This window comes from Dipodomys spectabilis, unplaced genomic scaffold, assembly GCF_019054845.1.
Source record: "Dipodomys spectabilis isolate Male_0828 unplaced genomic scaffold, ASM1905484v1 ptg000034l, whole genome shotgun sequence".
NCBI classification, from domain to species: domain Eukaryota; kingdom Metazoa; phylum Chordata; class Mammalia; order Rodentia; family Heteromyidae; genus Dipodomys; species Dipodomys spectabilis.
In genome coordinates this window covers 4041938-4056358 of record NW_024870711.1, presented here as the reverse complement: position 1 = coordinate 4056358, position 14421 = coordinate 4041938, and the positions used below count along the sequence as shown (strand labels likewise).

At 46.2% G+C, this 14421-nt stretch overlaps 1 protein-coding gene, 2 pseudogenes and 3 gene segments (V, D, J or C); 1 reads left to right on the top strand and 5 right to left on the bottom strand.

Moving 5' to 3' along the window:
* LOC122105767 (cationic trypsin-3) overlaps positions 1-14421 on the top strand; it is a 229544-nt gene that overhangs the window by 151244 nt on the left and 63879 nt on the right. The window lies entirely within an intron of this gene.
* Positions 366-891, bottom strand: LOC122105803 (annotated as a pseudogene).
* Positions 1398-3652, bottom strand: LOC122105802. The segment is given in 3 exon segments: positions 1398-1556; positions 3017-3318; positions 3412-3652. Coding segments are annotated over 3 exon segments (543 nt in total).
* LOC122105801 lies at positions 8162-8708 on the bottom strand (annotated as a pseudogene).
* LOC122105800 lies at positions 10248-10901 on the bottom strand. The segment is given in 2 exon segments: positions 10248-10618; positions 10722-10901. Coding segments are annotated over 2 exon segments (441 nt in total).
* Positions 12646-13246, bottom strand: LOC122105799. The segment is given in 2 exon segments: positions 12646-13037; positions 13131-13246. Coding segments are annotated over 2 exon segments (474 nt in total).

Genomic DNA, 14421 nt, shown 5'->3' with positions numbered 1-14421 from the left:
AAATAAATAAACATTTTCTCCTTGGGATTACTGTCACAGTGATGGGAAACTCAATAATACAATAAAATAAATCCTAAAGGCTAATTATAACTCTGTTGTATATCTTCCATCCAGAAAATCCCAATCTACCACCAGCATCTTCCTGACACTGTTGAAGATCAATTTGATTCAATGCTAATTCAATGGGCACTGTCACCTAGAACAAGGAATCGCACCACCAGGGTGCACACATTTTTAAGCAAGGACATTTGTACCCTGTGGCCCCCAATCTCTGATCTGATAGGGGCTGAGAAGGAACTTGTTGGCACACACTGCTGTTGAGACTAGAGACTTCAAAGGTGCGAGCAGATGCCCTCCATCTCCCCTCACACTTTCTGTGCAGAGAGGAGGCAGCCCCGCAGCACTGTGGAGACACTGCTGGCACACCAGTACACAGCTGTGTGGGAGGGGGTGGCTGAGTCCATAGTGAGGGAGAAGTCCTCCGTGCATGGTCTGGACACGCTGTACCCGTCGGGGATGTCTCCTTTTGCAGTGCTCCTCTCTCCATACGAGTAATGGAGCAGCCTCAGCCCATGCCCAGGGTCTTGTCGATACCAGTACATGTAGTCATGGTTGTCATTCTGGCGACAACTCAAATTCACCTATCTTTCTGTCTCTGTGAGCTTGTCTCTTGGACGTTGGCTGATGGCAGCCTCCATGTGTCCTGTAACAGAGAATGACCCAAGCCTGAAGGGGCCTGTCAGGGATAACCCCGGGATGCCCTGGGGTGGGAGGCAGTGAGGTGCCCACCTGAAGCCATCCCTCACCTGCCCACAGGAGACAGAAGGCCACGTGCAGCAGCTGGGCGCCCATCTCAGGAGCAGGTCAGAGTCCCAGGTCTCCCAGCCTCCTTTGGAGGAAAAAGAAGGTTGCTTCTCAGTCACTCAGTGGCCTCACCTCCCCACCAATGCCTGGGATGCTGCTAACCTGCCACGCCCCTTCCCTGCAGAAACAACTCCTTTCTGTTATGTGCATGCACAGGGTTATGGCATTTATACGAGTACTGGTAGTGCATATACACGATTTAACAGTTCATAATGAGTGTCAGTTTTAATTTCTTATTAACTGGAACTATCTATTTTAGTGTTTTCATTATCTTAGGAAGGACATCTGTTCCTCTGGTCTTCTTTAAATTCCCTTAAGATAAAAGTCCCTTTCATTCCAATGTTCCAAAGGTTCCTAAGGTTCTGGCAGACTCAGCATAGCCACACTGCTGCCCTGTGACTTTCTAAGGCATCTCAGCTCTTAGTACCTGTAAGTAGCTTTTTTCAGTATTTTCTATTTACCCTATTGGTAAATAATTACCTGTCAGTCTGAGAAGATATCCCAGCCTTCAAAAGTCACCAGATATCCAGGTATTAGCGTGTGAAGGTCAGGGTGCAGGATCTAGTTTCACAATGATTCGGGTGACAGCAGCGCTCTGGGCTCAGGTCTCCAGGTGTCCTCATGAGATGAATTCTCTCTGGTTTCAGTCCAGCCATGGACCTTGGATCACTCATGTCTCCCTGCCATGCTTTCTGCCCAAAGATAAGAAGGCTGATCACTAATAGGAAGGAGATTTTGACCAGCAAGGATAGATGAGTGCTGTGTCCAGAATCACACCGACATTCTCTGTCTTCATTCACAGATTCCCATTCACCAAAAGAATAATATGGATGGAGCCTAAACTTCTGTATCATGAAAATGTATCCCTACGCTGTACCATTCATTGCCTGTTATCATTTTCCAGGTAGGCCATGACCCAATGTGAGCTCTCCATCCTGCCGTCACACAAGGGAACTGAATCTTGATGACATTGCTGCCCTCTTGGTCTAGTGAGGAGGAATACAGAACCGGACTAGACACAGCAGGTGGACAGAATCCAATGAGAGCCTAGTGCTCTGGCCTTGGAAGACCCAGCTGGTCCTAGAGCCCAAGAGACACCAACAAAAGGAGCCTGTGGAGCATGGTTGGGCCAAGCCATGGACAGAAAGATTGCTTTTTTGAACATATGTACATACACATATAAGTATGTTTAATTATTGTCTTTATGTAAATATAAAAAGGATTTTCCATTTATCAAGACAGTTATGGGGAAATATTATAGTGTTCAAGGTCACCCCTTGAAACATTTTCACCTGTGCTGCCCCTACCCACATCCTTCCATTACTCTTTTTAATTTTTTAGGATATATGTTGGAGTCTAGCTGATCCTTGCGTTTTTCTTGAGGGGTCGGGTTAAAGGTGCAGGGACTATCAAAGTTCCCAGGATCAATTTTAAAATAAGGTGTAATCTACCTATTATGATAGGCTTTGAAAGAATAATTTCTTTGGGTATCAGTATCAGCTATAAGTATCTACTTCTTATTTATTTTGAAATTCATTACAGAATTAAAGTTTTAGTTTGCTGAAAACATGTATCTCTTCTTCAGCTTATCATAGGCGCATTCTCTGGGTAAATGCTCTCTGTCCTGAAGGTTGATGGCAGGCACTAGCTCATAGCAACCACAATCCATAATGGGACTCACTGTTGCTGCTCAGCTGATCTTGCAGTGGACAGACACTGCTGTGCTATCTGCTATTGTACAGACCAGAAAACACTCTAGAGCTCCAGGAGCACTTCAGGTTAGGAGTAGTGAATGTACACTTCGATCCCAGCACTGATCCTTTTAAATATTAAATGTTATGAAATCCATGAGCTACAGCTTTCCATCTATGAACTCATACCTTAACATCTCCTGTATACAAAGAGGATATTCTAATGACTGTGTTTGCATTATAATATCTAATGTGCATTTATGCACAGAGCAGAGACGGTCCAGAGAGTTAGGAAATAAAGGGCTCAGAAGCTGTCTGAGCTGGGCAGAACAGAGAAGGGTTACCACAGCTGCAGAAGGCTCCTGGGGTTTGCTAAGGCTGGGCCTCAGCCCCCCCCCCTCCCTCAGTGGCATCCTCAGCTGGGGCAGGAAGGTTTGGGTAGAGAAAGCCAGTCCCTGTGCAGGGCTGTGCAAGCTGCTGGCACACAGATACAGCGCGGAGTCCTTCAGCTGCAAGGCGCTCATGTTCAGCTCAGAGTGATAGTCACTGAACTGCCGAGCTGAGAAGCGCCCAGGGATGCTTCCTTTATCTCTCTCTGATTCTCCAAAATAAGAAATGAGGAACTGGAGGCTCTGGTCCTCGGCCTGCTGGTACCAGTACACAGTATTATGTCCAGAGTCAGGAAAGCACTGCAGAGTGGCCTTTCCTCCCTTGGCTTTGATCAGGTGTCTGGGGGACTGGAGGACCCCAGCATGCACCACACCTAGGCAGGGAGAGACAGCAATGTAGCCCTAGCCCAGGAGGGCATAGGATGCTCCAGCAACCAGGCTCTGCCCCACCAGAGCCCCTGACTCACCTGCTCCCAGGAGACACAGGACAATACCACAGAGGAGCCTAGGGCCTGGGGGAGAGTCCAGGGTAGCAGCCCCAGGCATCATCTCCCTACTGAGGGCACAGGTCTGAGAAAGAGAGATAGGGCTGTGGGGAGACAGAGACACAGAGAAACAGAGAGAGAAAGAGTGGGGGGGATTCTCCCCTCCTAGGTCAGCACTCTGTCTGTTTATCTAAACACTTCCCTCCCTGGGACAACAAGCCAAGGCTGACCCCACACTCTCCCAGTCAGGAAGCAGCTAGCTCAGTGGGCCCACACTGCCCTCTGGTGAACAGCTCTGCTCATTACTGGAATGGCACTCTACTGCCTGAACCAGGAGCTGGCCCCAGGGTCCATGAGACCCCAGGACAACTGTAGAGGACTGGAGTATTGTCTCTTGCAATCTCAGCTCTTGTCTATAAACATGAGGGAGGTGTGAAATAACCCTTCTGGTCTGAAATGAGAAGAAAAGTCCTTGCTTCCTTGATATACTGTGGTAAGCATGGAGAAACCCAAGGGTCATTACATGCCAGGTGTCATCAGTGTGTTGTGACCTGGGCAAGTCATTGTCTTTGACCCCTGGTGATGCCCACAAGGGAAGCACCGTGGATTCCCTCAGTCAACAAGGCTTCTCCATGGCTGCCTCAGCAAGTGGAGCAGTCATATGAAGAGGAAGCTGCCTGCTTGTGTATCTTCCATTTGTAAGATCCTATCAACTCTTTTGCTAATTTTTAGGTTGAATCATGTCTGCTTTCTAACTGATTCCTAGAAGTTATTTGAATTATGAATATACTTCCCAAATACATTTTCATAAAACGGACATAATAGACATAGTACATATAATACGTGTTTTATATATAATAAAATGTATAATTTAATTCTAAAGTGATATGATTTATTCTGAAACATTGATATTAATGTCTTGATTTGGGCTATTTAGTATTAGTGTGCTGCTTTTTCCTGTCTCTTTACTTTTCTATCCAGTTTCTTTATACTTGCAAGATAGAATTTATTCTAGGGAACTTCAAGATTTCTTGCAATTATTTGTTCTTGTTTTGATTATTTTTTGGGCTGCTGGGAATTGAACCCCAATCCTCACACATTCACACAAATGAGTGTTCTAGTGGTCTTCTACTTGGATGCAAAGTCCATGCATTTTAATAAGAACATTGACACTGCTCAGATGTGATTCGACTGTTTACCTGGTGTCTGCATTTTGGTATGTTTTTTCCTTCCATGTCTTTCTTGTTCCTTTCTTAGTTTGGTCAATCCAACCTGTGGTGTAGGGGTATCACTTTCATAATTCCATTGTCTTTTGTAGATTTAACATCTATAACTTGGGACGTTGTGGTGAGAGTGGCAATTCAAAACTTTTACAAGGAAATATATTAAAGCAAGGTCAATTGGAAATTGTATTGTCTTAAACTGGTATCAAATATGGATTACCACCTAAAAAAGGGTGAAATGGAGAGATTTGTTCTTAAGAATTTTTGCTTTCCTAAATATTGAAGAGGAAATAGTTATTAATAACATCCACAAATTTGTGCACCTACTAGGTTAATCAAAAATTATTATAAATTATTCAGGAAAGGACATGTATTAGATTACCATGCCATAGTATGTACATATATGCAATTAATCAACAAATAGTAAAAATAGACAAGTAACATGGAAACAATTGTAAATCTAACAGAGAACAAACTGAAAGTCTGCTATTCTTCTGGTGTGAGTGTAAATTGACACACGTAGTTTAGAAGCCTCAAAGGAAGGTACAATGTAGATGATACTGCTGTTTGGATCTTTGAACTTCCTTTTAACACCTCATGTGAGATATATTTCATAAAATTGAGCAAAAAGAGAAGGACATTAAGCAATGACTTTCAAAATTTCATAAAGTATCATTTGGACATAGTTTTAGGTGTATTACAGACAGTGACAATTGCTTGCAGATAATTGATTTTGATGGTAATTCTTACTTACACTCCTACATTTTTTTGGGGGGTGGGGCCGTTCGTGGGGCCTGAACTCTGGGCTTGGGCGCTGTCCCTCAGCTCTTCAGCTCAAGGCTAGTGCTCTACCACTTGAGCCACAGCGTCATATCCGGCTTATTTCTTTTGGCTTATGTGGTGCTGAGGAATCGAATCCAGGGCCTCATGCATGCAAGGCAAGCGCTCTACCACTGAGCCACCATCCCAGCCCACAATCCTACATTTTTGTGAAGGACTGATAGCTACAAATTGTCTTTGTGTTACTTTGTTCTTGCTGGCCAACTCTTCGATTTGTATAGGCGTGTTAGTGACACTCAGCCCAAAAGTTTATTGTAAATATTTAAATTATATAAACTTCCAGTAGAACACTTACTTCTCACGGTCTTTGAGATTAAGCTTTCAAGTCCAATCCCAGATGTGGAATCTTGACTATAATGCTAATGTCAGAAAGCTTAGCCCCAGTTTTTCCCCATCCTGAATTCCTTGTTGTTGTAATTCAGTGGATCTTTCCTGTCCTCCTGCTGCCAGATCTCCATTCTGGTTCCAAATCCTTCATTCCCTTCCATGAGGAGCAGGCCAGGCAACTCCTGAGTTTGGGTCTCTGGGAAGTGGGAGGAGGCTGAGCCCTTATGGTTTGTGCTCAGGAAGGAGGGGGCTGAGGCACACTGTGTCTGACAGCTGGCACACAGGGTCAGGGCCGAGTCTCCCTGCTCTGCAGGCTGCATCTTCAAAGTCGAGAAGGAGCCTCTGTGCAGAGAACCGCTCAACAGGCATCTCAGGTTTTTCAGCAGCAACTTCATACTGGAAGTGAGTCAGGTATTCTAGGCCTTGACCCGGGGTCTGTCTATATCAGTAAAGACACTCGTGTCCAGAAATGGGGTCACACTTGAGTAGCACAGTGTGTCCCCTCTTGTGACTCTGTGTCGAGGAGACTGGGAGATCCCAGATTTGGTATGACCTTGGAATACAGAAGGACATTCTTTTTCAAATCATTACACACACACACACACACACACATAGACACACACACACACACACACACACACACTCCCAACAGGACTGCTCGCTTAGTGCTACTTGATGACTTACCATTGCCAAGGAGGCAGAGGACCACCCAGCAGAGGAGCCTGGTGCTCATGGTAGAAGGAAAGGAGGTAGAGGAAGAAGAGGAGGAGGAGGAGAAGGAAGAGGAGGAAGAAGAGGAGAAGGAGGAGGAGGAGGAGGAGGAGGAGGAGGAAGTCACCCTATCACAGTCTTTTGTAAGTAGCCATGGGAGAGGAGGGCAGCCCTTGTCCCACTGGGAGGTGCTACAGTGACATCACTGAGCCCTGGAGTAACTTGATATTAATGAAGCCAAAGATGCCAGCAGTCCTGAGATGCACCTTCTATCAGGAGCCAGGAAGAAGGAACAAACATTACTGTGAGTTAAGATCACACTCAGTAAGAGGAGAAAATGGGGAGGCTTAGAACGCAGAAATCATGGCTCCTCAGAAGTTCATTTCAACACAGCTGATTCAGAGCGAGGTCTGCCTGGTGGAGCCCCTCCGCATCCCACACTGCTGCTTCCCACAGCTCACACGGGGTCTCTGGGCCCTCTCCTCACTCCTCATCCACACCTGCATATTTCGCCAGTGTTTCGCACTGGAAACCCGAAGGCTGGCTGCCATCCACCTTCAGAGACCTCTGACTTCTCCCCCCATTCGTGCACGGGCCCTAAGAGAAGGAGGAAGAAAAGGCAATTGTCCACAGCCTTCAGAGGTGAAAATAATAAGGCAAACTGTTCCCTAAATATCTTATTTTTATGTTCAAAGATACTAAAAATGATCTAGAAATTATACCATGAGGGACTTAGTAACTATGAGAAGTGACATAGGAGGTTGGGAAAAGAACCAAGTAACAATCGTGCTAAAGACATGGTTAATGGTCATGTTGATCCATCCCATGACTGTTTTTGTCAGACAAGTTTATTAGATAAGGATCAGTGATTGACAAGACCTATCTTGCCTGCAGGTAGGCTAGATGAAGAGGGAAGAGATGCCCGGATGAGCTGGGGAAAGAGAGAACACCTTCAGAACATTCCCAGTCAATGACTTTTCAATAATGCACAGTTTCCTCTCAACCATCTGACCCAAGCCTAAAACAGTGCAGAGCTTGGAGGGTCCCAACGAAAAAAATTAAGTGTGCTCTAGTAAAAGCAGATTTTGATTTGAACCAAGACTTCGGTTTAGGATGTGCATTTCTCTGCAGTTGTGAAGTTGCTGGCAAAAATACATAAATGACCATCATCAACATCATCATTACCAACACAACATCATTATTATTAAGTTATTTCCATATGAACAGAGGGCGAAAAATCTATAAAATAATGCAAAAAATGAAGGAGAATCCAAATGGAAAGAAAGATTGGAAGCTAGACCAAGAAGCTAATGTCAAGGATGCCAGCAAGGCTCACATTCAGTCACTCAGGAGCCACAGAGAAACAGCAAAACATTTGAGCATATCAACCAACTCTATGGTCCTGAGTTGACGGTCTGTTTTGGGAGTGCATGGTTTATGAACAAAGTACATCTGGGCTCTGGGATGCCCAAGTCTCTCCTGAGGGACTGTCACTTTGCGGTTCTTGATTGCTTCCAGTCCCTCAGATATCCTTTTCACACAATGCAGCCCTCATGTCTCAAGAAGCAATGCCTGCCCTCTCCTGACATGAATGAAGCCTGCATCTGAAGACGGGCCTCCTTCCTCAATCCTCAGATGGTGAGGAAAGCGCAGGCGCTGTGCAGGGCAGCTCTGAGCTGCACAGAGGCAGAGAAGCACAGAGCTTTGTGCACAGCAGGAAACGGTCCCTGCCTGGCTGTGTCTAAGCTGCTGGCACAGAGATACACCGCTGAGTCCTCCAGCTGTGCAGCTGAATCTTCAGGGTGGAGTCTGCACCTTCAGGCCTCTGTGCAGAAAACCTATCTTTGGGCAACTGGGCTTCCTCACTCATAGCCTTGTTCTGAAAATAAAGCAGCCTCTCTGGGCCCTGTCCCGGGGTCTGCCTATACCAGAAGTGGACGTTGTGACCAGAAACTGGATCACACCAAAGAGACACAGCTTGGCTTTTCTCCGTGACCTTGTATCTGGGAGACTGAGTGACCCCAGCTTCTGTGAGTGCTGTGGAGGAAAAGACAAAGAATCCGGGTGGAAACAGTGGAGATGATCTTGGGGGGATGTGACAAGGAGATGGTGGGGATGTGAGGACTCACCCATCCCCAGAAGACACAGGGACACCCAGGCTGGCAGGCTGGTGCTCATGGTGAGGCAGTGCAGGAGGTGCTCCCAGCTCTCTGTCCTGGGGAATGCAGCAGAGGAGGAGCTTCTGTGTCCCCACCCAGCAGCCCCCACCATGATGCTATGTGACATCTCCATGGAGGCCTCTGTCTTCCTGTCCAATAGCTGCAAGCCCACAGAGCTCTTGAGGCTGTGCACAGTCATGGCCTGTGGAAAGGCACGAACTGTTCCAACACTTTAGGAGTTGAGGCTCCCTCCACATTTCCAGATCTCCTGGATATTTCTTCTTGCCTCTACCAAAGCAACTGAAATTCAAGCTATGAGCTAGTGAGCTTCCCTCTGCCATGTAACTACCCATCCCTTTGAGCCTTTCTCTTTCTCCAGGTTCTCATGGGCTGTCTTTCAGTTATCTAGTGATAAGAATTCTCTGCCAAATTTATTAGAGGAGGTGAGCAATGCTACAGAACGAAAACAGCTCAGAAATGTTGTTATAGTTTAGAGGTACAGTGTTGCATCAGCACTCAAGAATGTGGTCCTGTGTGCAGGCAGTGATCAGGAGCAGGACTTTGGGGTCCCATCACTGGGGCTCCAGTTTCCTTCATGGATCATTGTACTAACGGTGTCTGTTCTGAATCAACTAGTGAGGGATGGAGAAAAATGACAAGATGACAATTGGGAGCCTAGTTGTTGGAAGTTGCTCCCTGGGACATGTCCTGAATTATGTGCAACTTTGTGTTTATTCTCTCTCTTTCTATCTCTGTCTCTCTCTCCCTCTCTCTTCTCTACATGTATTTTTTTCTCGGTCATGGGCTTGAACTCTGGGCCTGGGCGCTATCCCTTAGCTTTTCAGCTTAAGGCTAGCACTCTACCACTTGAACCACAGCACCACTTCCATCTACAAATATTTTTGTAATATTTCTTCCCTTCTTTTCCATCCTTTCATCCTTCCTTCCATCTTGGTTTTCTTGCTTGCTTGCTTGCTTGCGTGCTTCTTCGTTCCTTCCTTCCTTCCTTCCATCCTTCCGTCCTTCCGTCCTTCCTTCCTACGTTCTTACTCTCCCCTTATTCTTTGCTCCCTCCTTGTCTGCTGCCGGGCTGCCATGGAGCAATCAACTCTGCTATGCTATGTTCTCCCCACCATGATGCCTAACTTCTCTAGTGGAAACAACACAGCCAAGTGAACACTGACTTAATTGCCTAAGATTGTGACTCAAGTAAATAAACATATTCTCCTTAGGTTTACTCAGAAGTTATGTCACAGTGATAGGAAACTGACTAATACAAAAAAAAAAAAAAAACAGATGCTAAAGTTCATGGATAACTCTGTTGTATATCTTCCATCTATAAAATCCCACTCTGCCAGGAGCATCTTCCTGCCACTGTTGAAGATCAATTCGATTCAATGCTAATTCAGTGCCCACTGTCATCCAGAACAAGTAATCGCACCACCAGGGTGCACGCGTGTTTAAGCAAGGACATCTGTACCCTGTGGACCCCAAGCTCTGGTCTGATAGGGGCTGAGAAGGAACGAGTTGGCACACACTGCTGTTGAGACTGGAGACTTCAAAGGGGCGAGCAGACGCCCTCCGTCTCCCCTGACACTTTCTGTGCAGAGAGGAGGCAGCCCCGCAGCACTGTGGAGACACTGCTGGCACACCAGTACACAGCTGTGTGGGAGGGGGTGGCTGAGTCCACAGTGAGGGAGAAGTTCTCCATGCGTGGTCTGGACACACTGTACCCGTCGGGGATGTCTCCTTTTACAGTGCTTCTCTCTGCATTTGAATAATGGAGGAGCCTCAGCCCATGTCCAGGGTCTTGTCGATACCAGTACATATAGTCATGGTTGTCATTCTGGTGACAGCTCAAATTCACCTGTCTTCCTGTCTCTGTGAGCTTGTGTCTTGGACGTTGGCTGATGGCAGCCTCCATGTGTCCTGTAACAGAGAATGACCCAAGTCTGAAGGGGCCTGTCAAGGAGAAGCCGGGGATGCCCTGGGGTGGGAGGCAGTGAGGTGCCCACCTGAAGCCATCCCTCACCTGCCCACAGGAGACAGAAGGCCATGTGCAGGAGCTGGGCGCCCATCTCAGGAGCAGGGCAGAGTCCCATGTCTCCCAGCCTCCTTTGGAGGAAAAAGAAGGTTGCTTCTCAGTGACTCAGTGGCCTCACCTCCCCACCAATGCCTGGTCTGCTGCTAACCTACCACACCTCTTACCTGCAGAAACAACTCCTTTCTGTTATGTGCATGCACAGGGTTATGGCATTTATACGAGTACTGGTAGTGCATATACACGATTTAACAGTTCATAATGAGTGCCAATTTTAATTTCTTATTAGCTAGAACTATCTATTTTAGTGTTTTCTTAATCTTAGGAAGGACATCTGTTCCTCTGGTCTTATTTTACTTTCATTTTGATACAATTCCCTGTCTTTACTCTTTTCCAATTGTTCCTAATATTCAGTCATACTCAAAAATGCCTCAGGGTTGGCCTCTGGCTTTCTATGGCATCTTGGCTTTAAGTACCTACAGGTAGCTTTTATTAGTTTTTTTCTCTTTGCCCAATCTCTAAAGAATTGAATGTCAGTCTGAGAAGATATCCCAACCTTCAGAAGCCCCCAGACACCAGGTATCACAGACTTAAGGTAAAGACCCAGAATATAGTTGCACAGTGATTCAGGTGACAGGAGCCCTCTGGGCTCAGAATGCAGTTGGCCTCATGGAGATGAATTCTCCCTGCTTTCAGCCCCGCCACGTATCCGGGATCACCGATGTTCTCTTGTCTGTGCTTTCTGTCAAAGGATAAGAAGGTTGATTACTAATAGGAAGAAGAATTTGACTAGCAGAGATAGAGGACTGCCATTTGCAGGATCACACAGACATTGTCTGACTTCCTTCAGAGATTTCTATTTACCAAAAGCATAACATCAACTCAACCATAACTTCTGTATCTTGATGGACATTGCTGCACTCCTGGTCTAGTGAGAGGAATACAGAATCAGACGGACCTCAGCAGGTGTACAGAATCCAATGAGAGCCTGGTGCTCAGGCCTTGAAAGAACCAGATGGTCCCAGACACTAAGAGACACCAACAAAAGGAGCCTTTGGAGCACAGTTGGGCCAAGGCATGTAAAGAGAAAGTTTCCATTTAACAGAGCAGTGATGAGGATGATCTATAGTGATCTATAGGGGTGTCTATAAGACACCCCTTGCAACATTCTCACCCATCCTTCTCCTACCCCACACCCTTCCCTAACTCTTCTCAATTTTGTAGGATACACACTTGATTCTAGCTGAGACTTGCATTTTTCTTGAGGGGTCAGGTTAAAGACACATGGACTACCAAAGCTCTGAGGACCATTTTCAAACTAAGGTATTATCTACCTAGTATGATAGCCTTTGAAAGAATTTCCTTGGGTAGCTAAATCTCACCTATAAATATCTACTTTCTATTTACTTTTAAATTCATTACTGAACCACTACTTTTACTTTGTTGAAAACATGTATCTCATCTTCAAGTAATCATAGGGCCAATATTCTCTGGCTAAATGGTTTCTGCACTGGAAGCTGATGGACAGGCACTGTGTCATAGCAACACCACCTTGCAGTGGAGTGACAGTGCTGTGCTACCTGGTATTACACACCAGAAAACACCATAGAACCTCTGGAGCACTTCAGGCAAGAGAGGTAGAAAGTATACTTCCATCCTAGGTCTCTGATCCTTTTAAATATTAAATGTTACGAAATCCATGAGCTACAGCTTTCCATCTATGAACTGATACCTTAACATCTCCCGCATATAAAGAGGATACTATAATGACTGTGTTTGCATTATAATATCTAATGTGCATTAGGGCACAGAGCAGAGACAGTCCAGAGAGTTAGGAAATAAAATGCTCAGAAGCTGTCTGAGCTGGGCAGGACAGAGAAGGGTTACCACAGCTGGAGAAGGCTCCTGGGGTTTGCTAAGGCTGGGCCTCAGTCCCCCACCCCTCCCTCAGTGACATCCTCAGCTGGGGCAGGAAGGTTTGGGTAGAGAAAGCCAGTCCCTGTGCAGGGCTGTGCAAGCTGCTAGCACACAGATACAGCGTGGAGTCCCTCAGCTCCAAGGCGCTCATGTTCAGCTCAGAGTGATAGTCACTGAACTGCCGAGCTGAGAAGCGGCCAGGGATGCTTCCTTTCCCTAGCTCTGACTCTCGATAATAGGAAATGAGGAACTGGAGGCTCTGGTCCTCGGCCTGCTGGTACCAGTACACAGTATCATGTCCAGAGTCAGGAGAGCACTGCAGAGTGGCCTTTCCTCCCTTGGCTTTGATCAGGTGTCTGGGGGACTGGAGGACCCCAGCATGCACCACACCTAGACAGGAAGAGACAGCAATGAAGCCCTAGCCCAGGAGGGCATAGGATCCTCCAGCAACCAGGCTCTGCCCCACCAGAGCCCCTGACTCACCTGCTCCCAGGAGACACAGGACAACACCACAGAGGAGCCTGGGGCCTGGGGCAGAGTCCAGGGGAGCAGCCCCAGGCATCATCTCCCTACTGAGGGCACAGGTCTGAGAAAGAGAGAGAGGGGTGTGAGGAGACACAGACACAGAGAAACAGAGAGAGGAGGGAGGATTCTCCTCTCCTGGGCCAGCACTCCCTGTGTTTATCTAAACACATCCCTGCCTGGGACCAAAGGCCAAGGCTGAACCCACACTCTCCCAGTCAGGCAGCAGCTGGCTCAGTGGGCCCACACTGCCCCCTGGTGATCAGCTCTGCTCATTACTGGAATGGCACTCTACTGCCTGAACCAGGAGCTGGCCCCAGGGTCGGCCAGCCCCCAGACAGCCCTGGAGGCCTTTATTGCCTGTTGCAGTCTCAGCTCTTGCCTGTGGAAGTGAGGGAGGTGTGCAACAGCCCTTCTTGTCTAAAATGAGAAGAAAAATACTTCTTCCTTTCAAATAGTGTGGTAAGAATGGAGAAACCCGAGAGTCGTATTTGCCAGGTGTCCTCAGTGTGTTGGGACCCTGTCGATGTCTTCAACCCGTGTTGATGCCCAGAAGGCAAGCACTGTGGATTCCCTCAGTCAAGAAGTCTTCTCCATGGCTGTGGAAGCCAATGGAGCAGCCATATGAAGAGGAAGCTGCCTGCTTGTGTATCTTCCGTAAGATCCTGTACAACTAATTAGCTAGTTTTTAGGTTGAATCATTTCTTTTTTTCTAACTGATTCATAGAAATTATTTGAATTATGAATACATGTCCCATATATATTTACGTATAAAATGTAGAGTAGACACAATACATATAATCCTTATTATATATAATAAAATATATTATTCGATTGCAAGATGATATGCTGTACTCTGAAATTTAATTTGATAATAATGTACTGATTTGATCTTCTCTAGTAATATCAGTATGGTTCTTTTTTTCTGTCTCTTTACTTTTCCTATCCTGTTATTTTATACTTGAGGACTGAAGTTTTTGTAGGAGACATCTAGATTTGTTGCAATTTGTTTTGTTGTGTTTGTGGTCTTCTACTTAGGTCCAACCTCCATACTTCTTAATAAGGACATTGACACTACTCAGATGTGATTTGAATGTTCATCTGGTTGTACTGGTGTCTACATTTTGGTAGTCTTTTTCCTTCCATTTCTTTCTTGTTACTTTTGTTGTTGTTGGTGGTGGTGGTTGTGGAGCTTGAACTCTGGGCTTGGGTGATATTTCTGAGCTCTTCAGCTCATGGCCAGCACTCTACC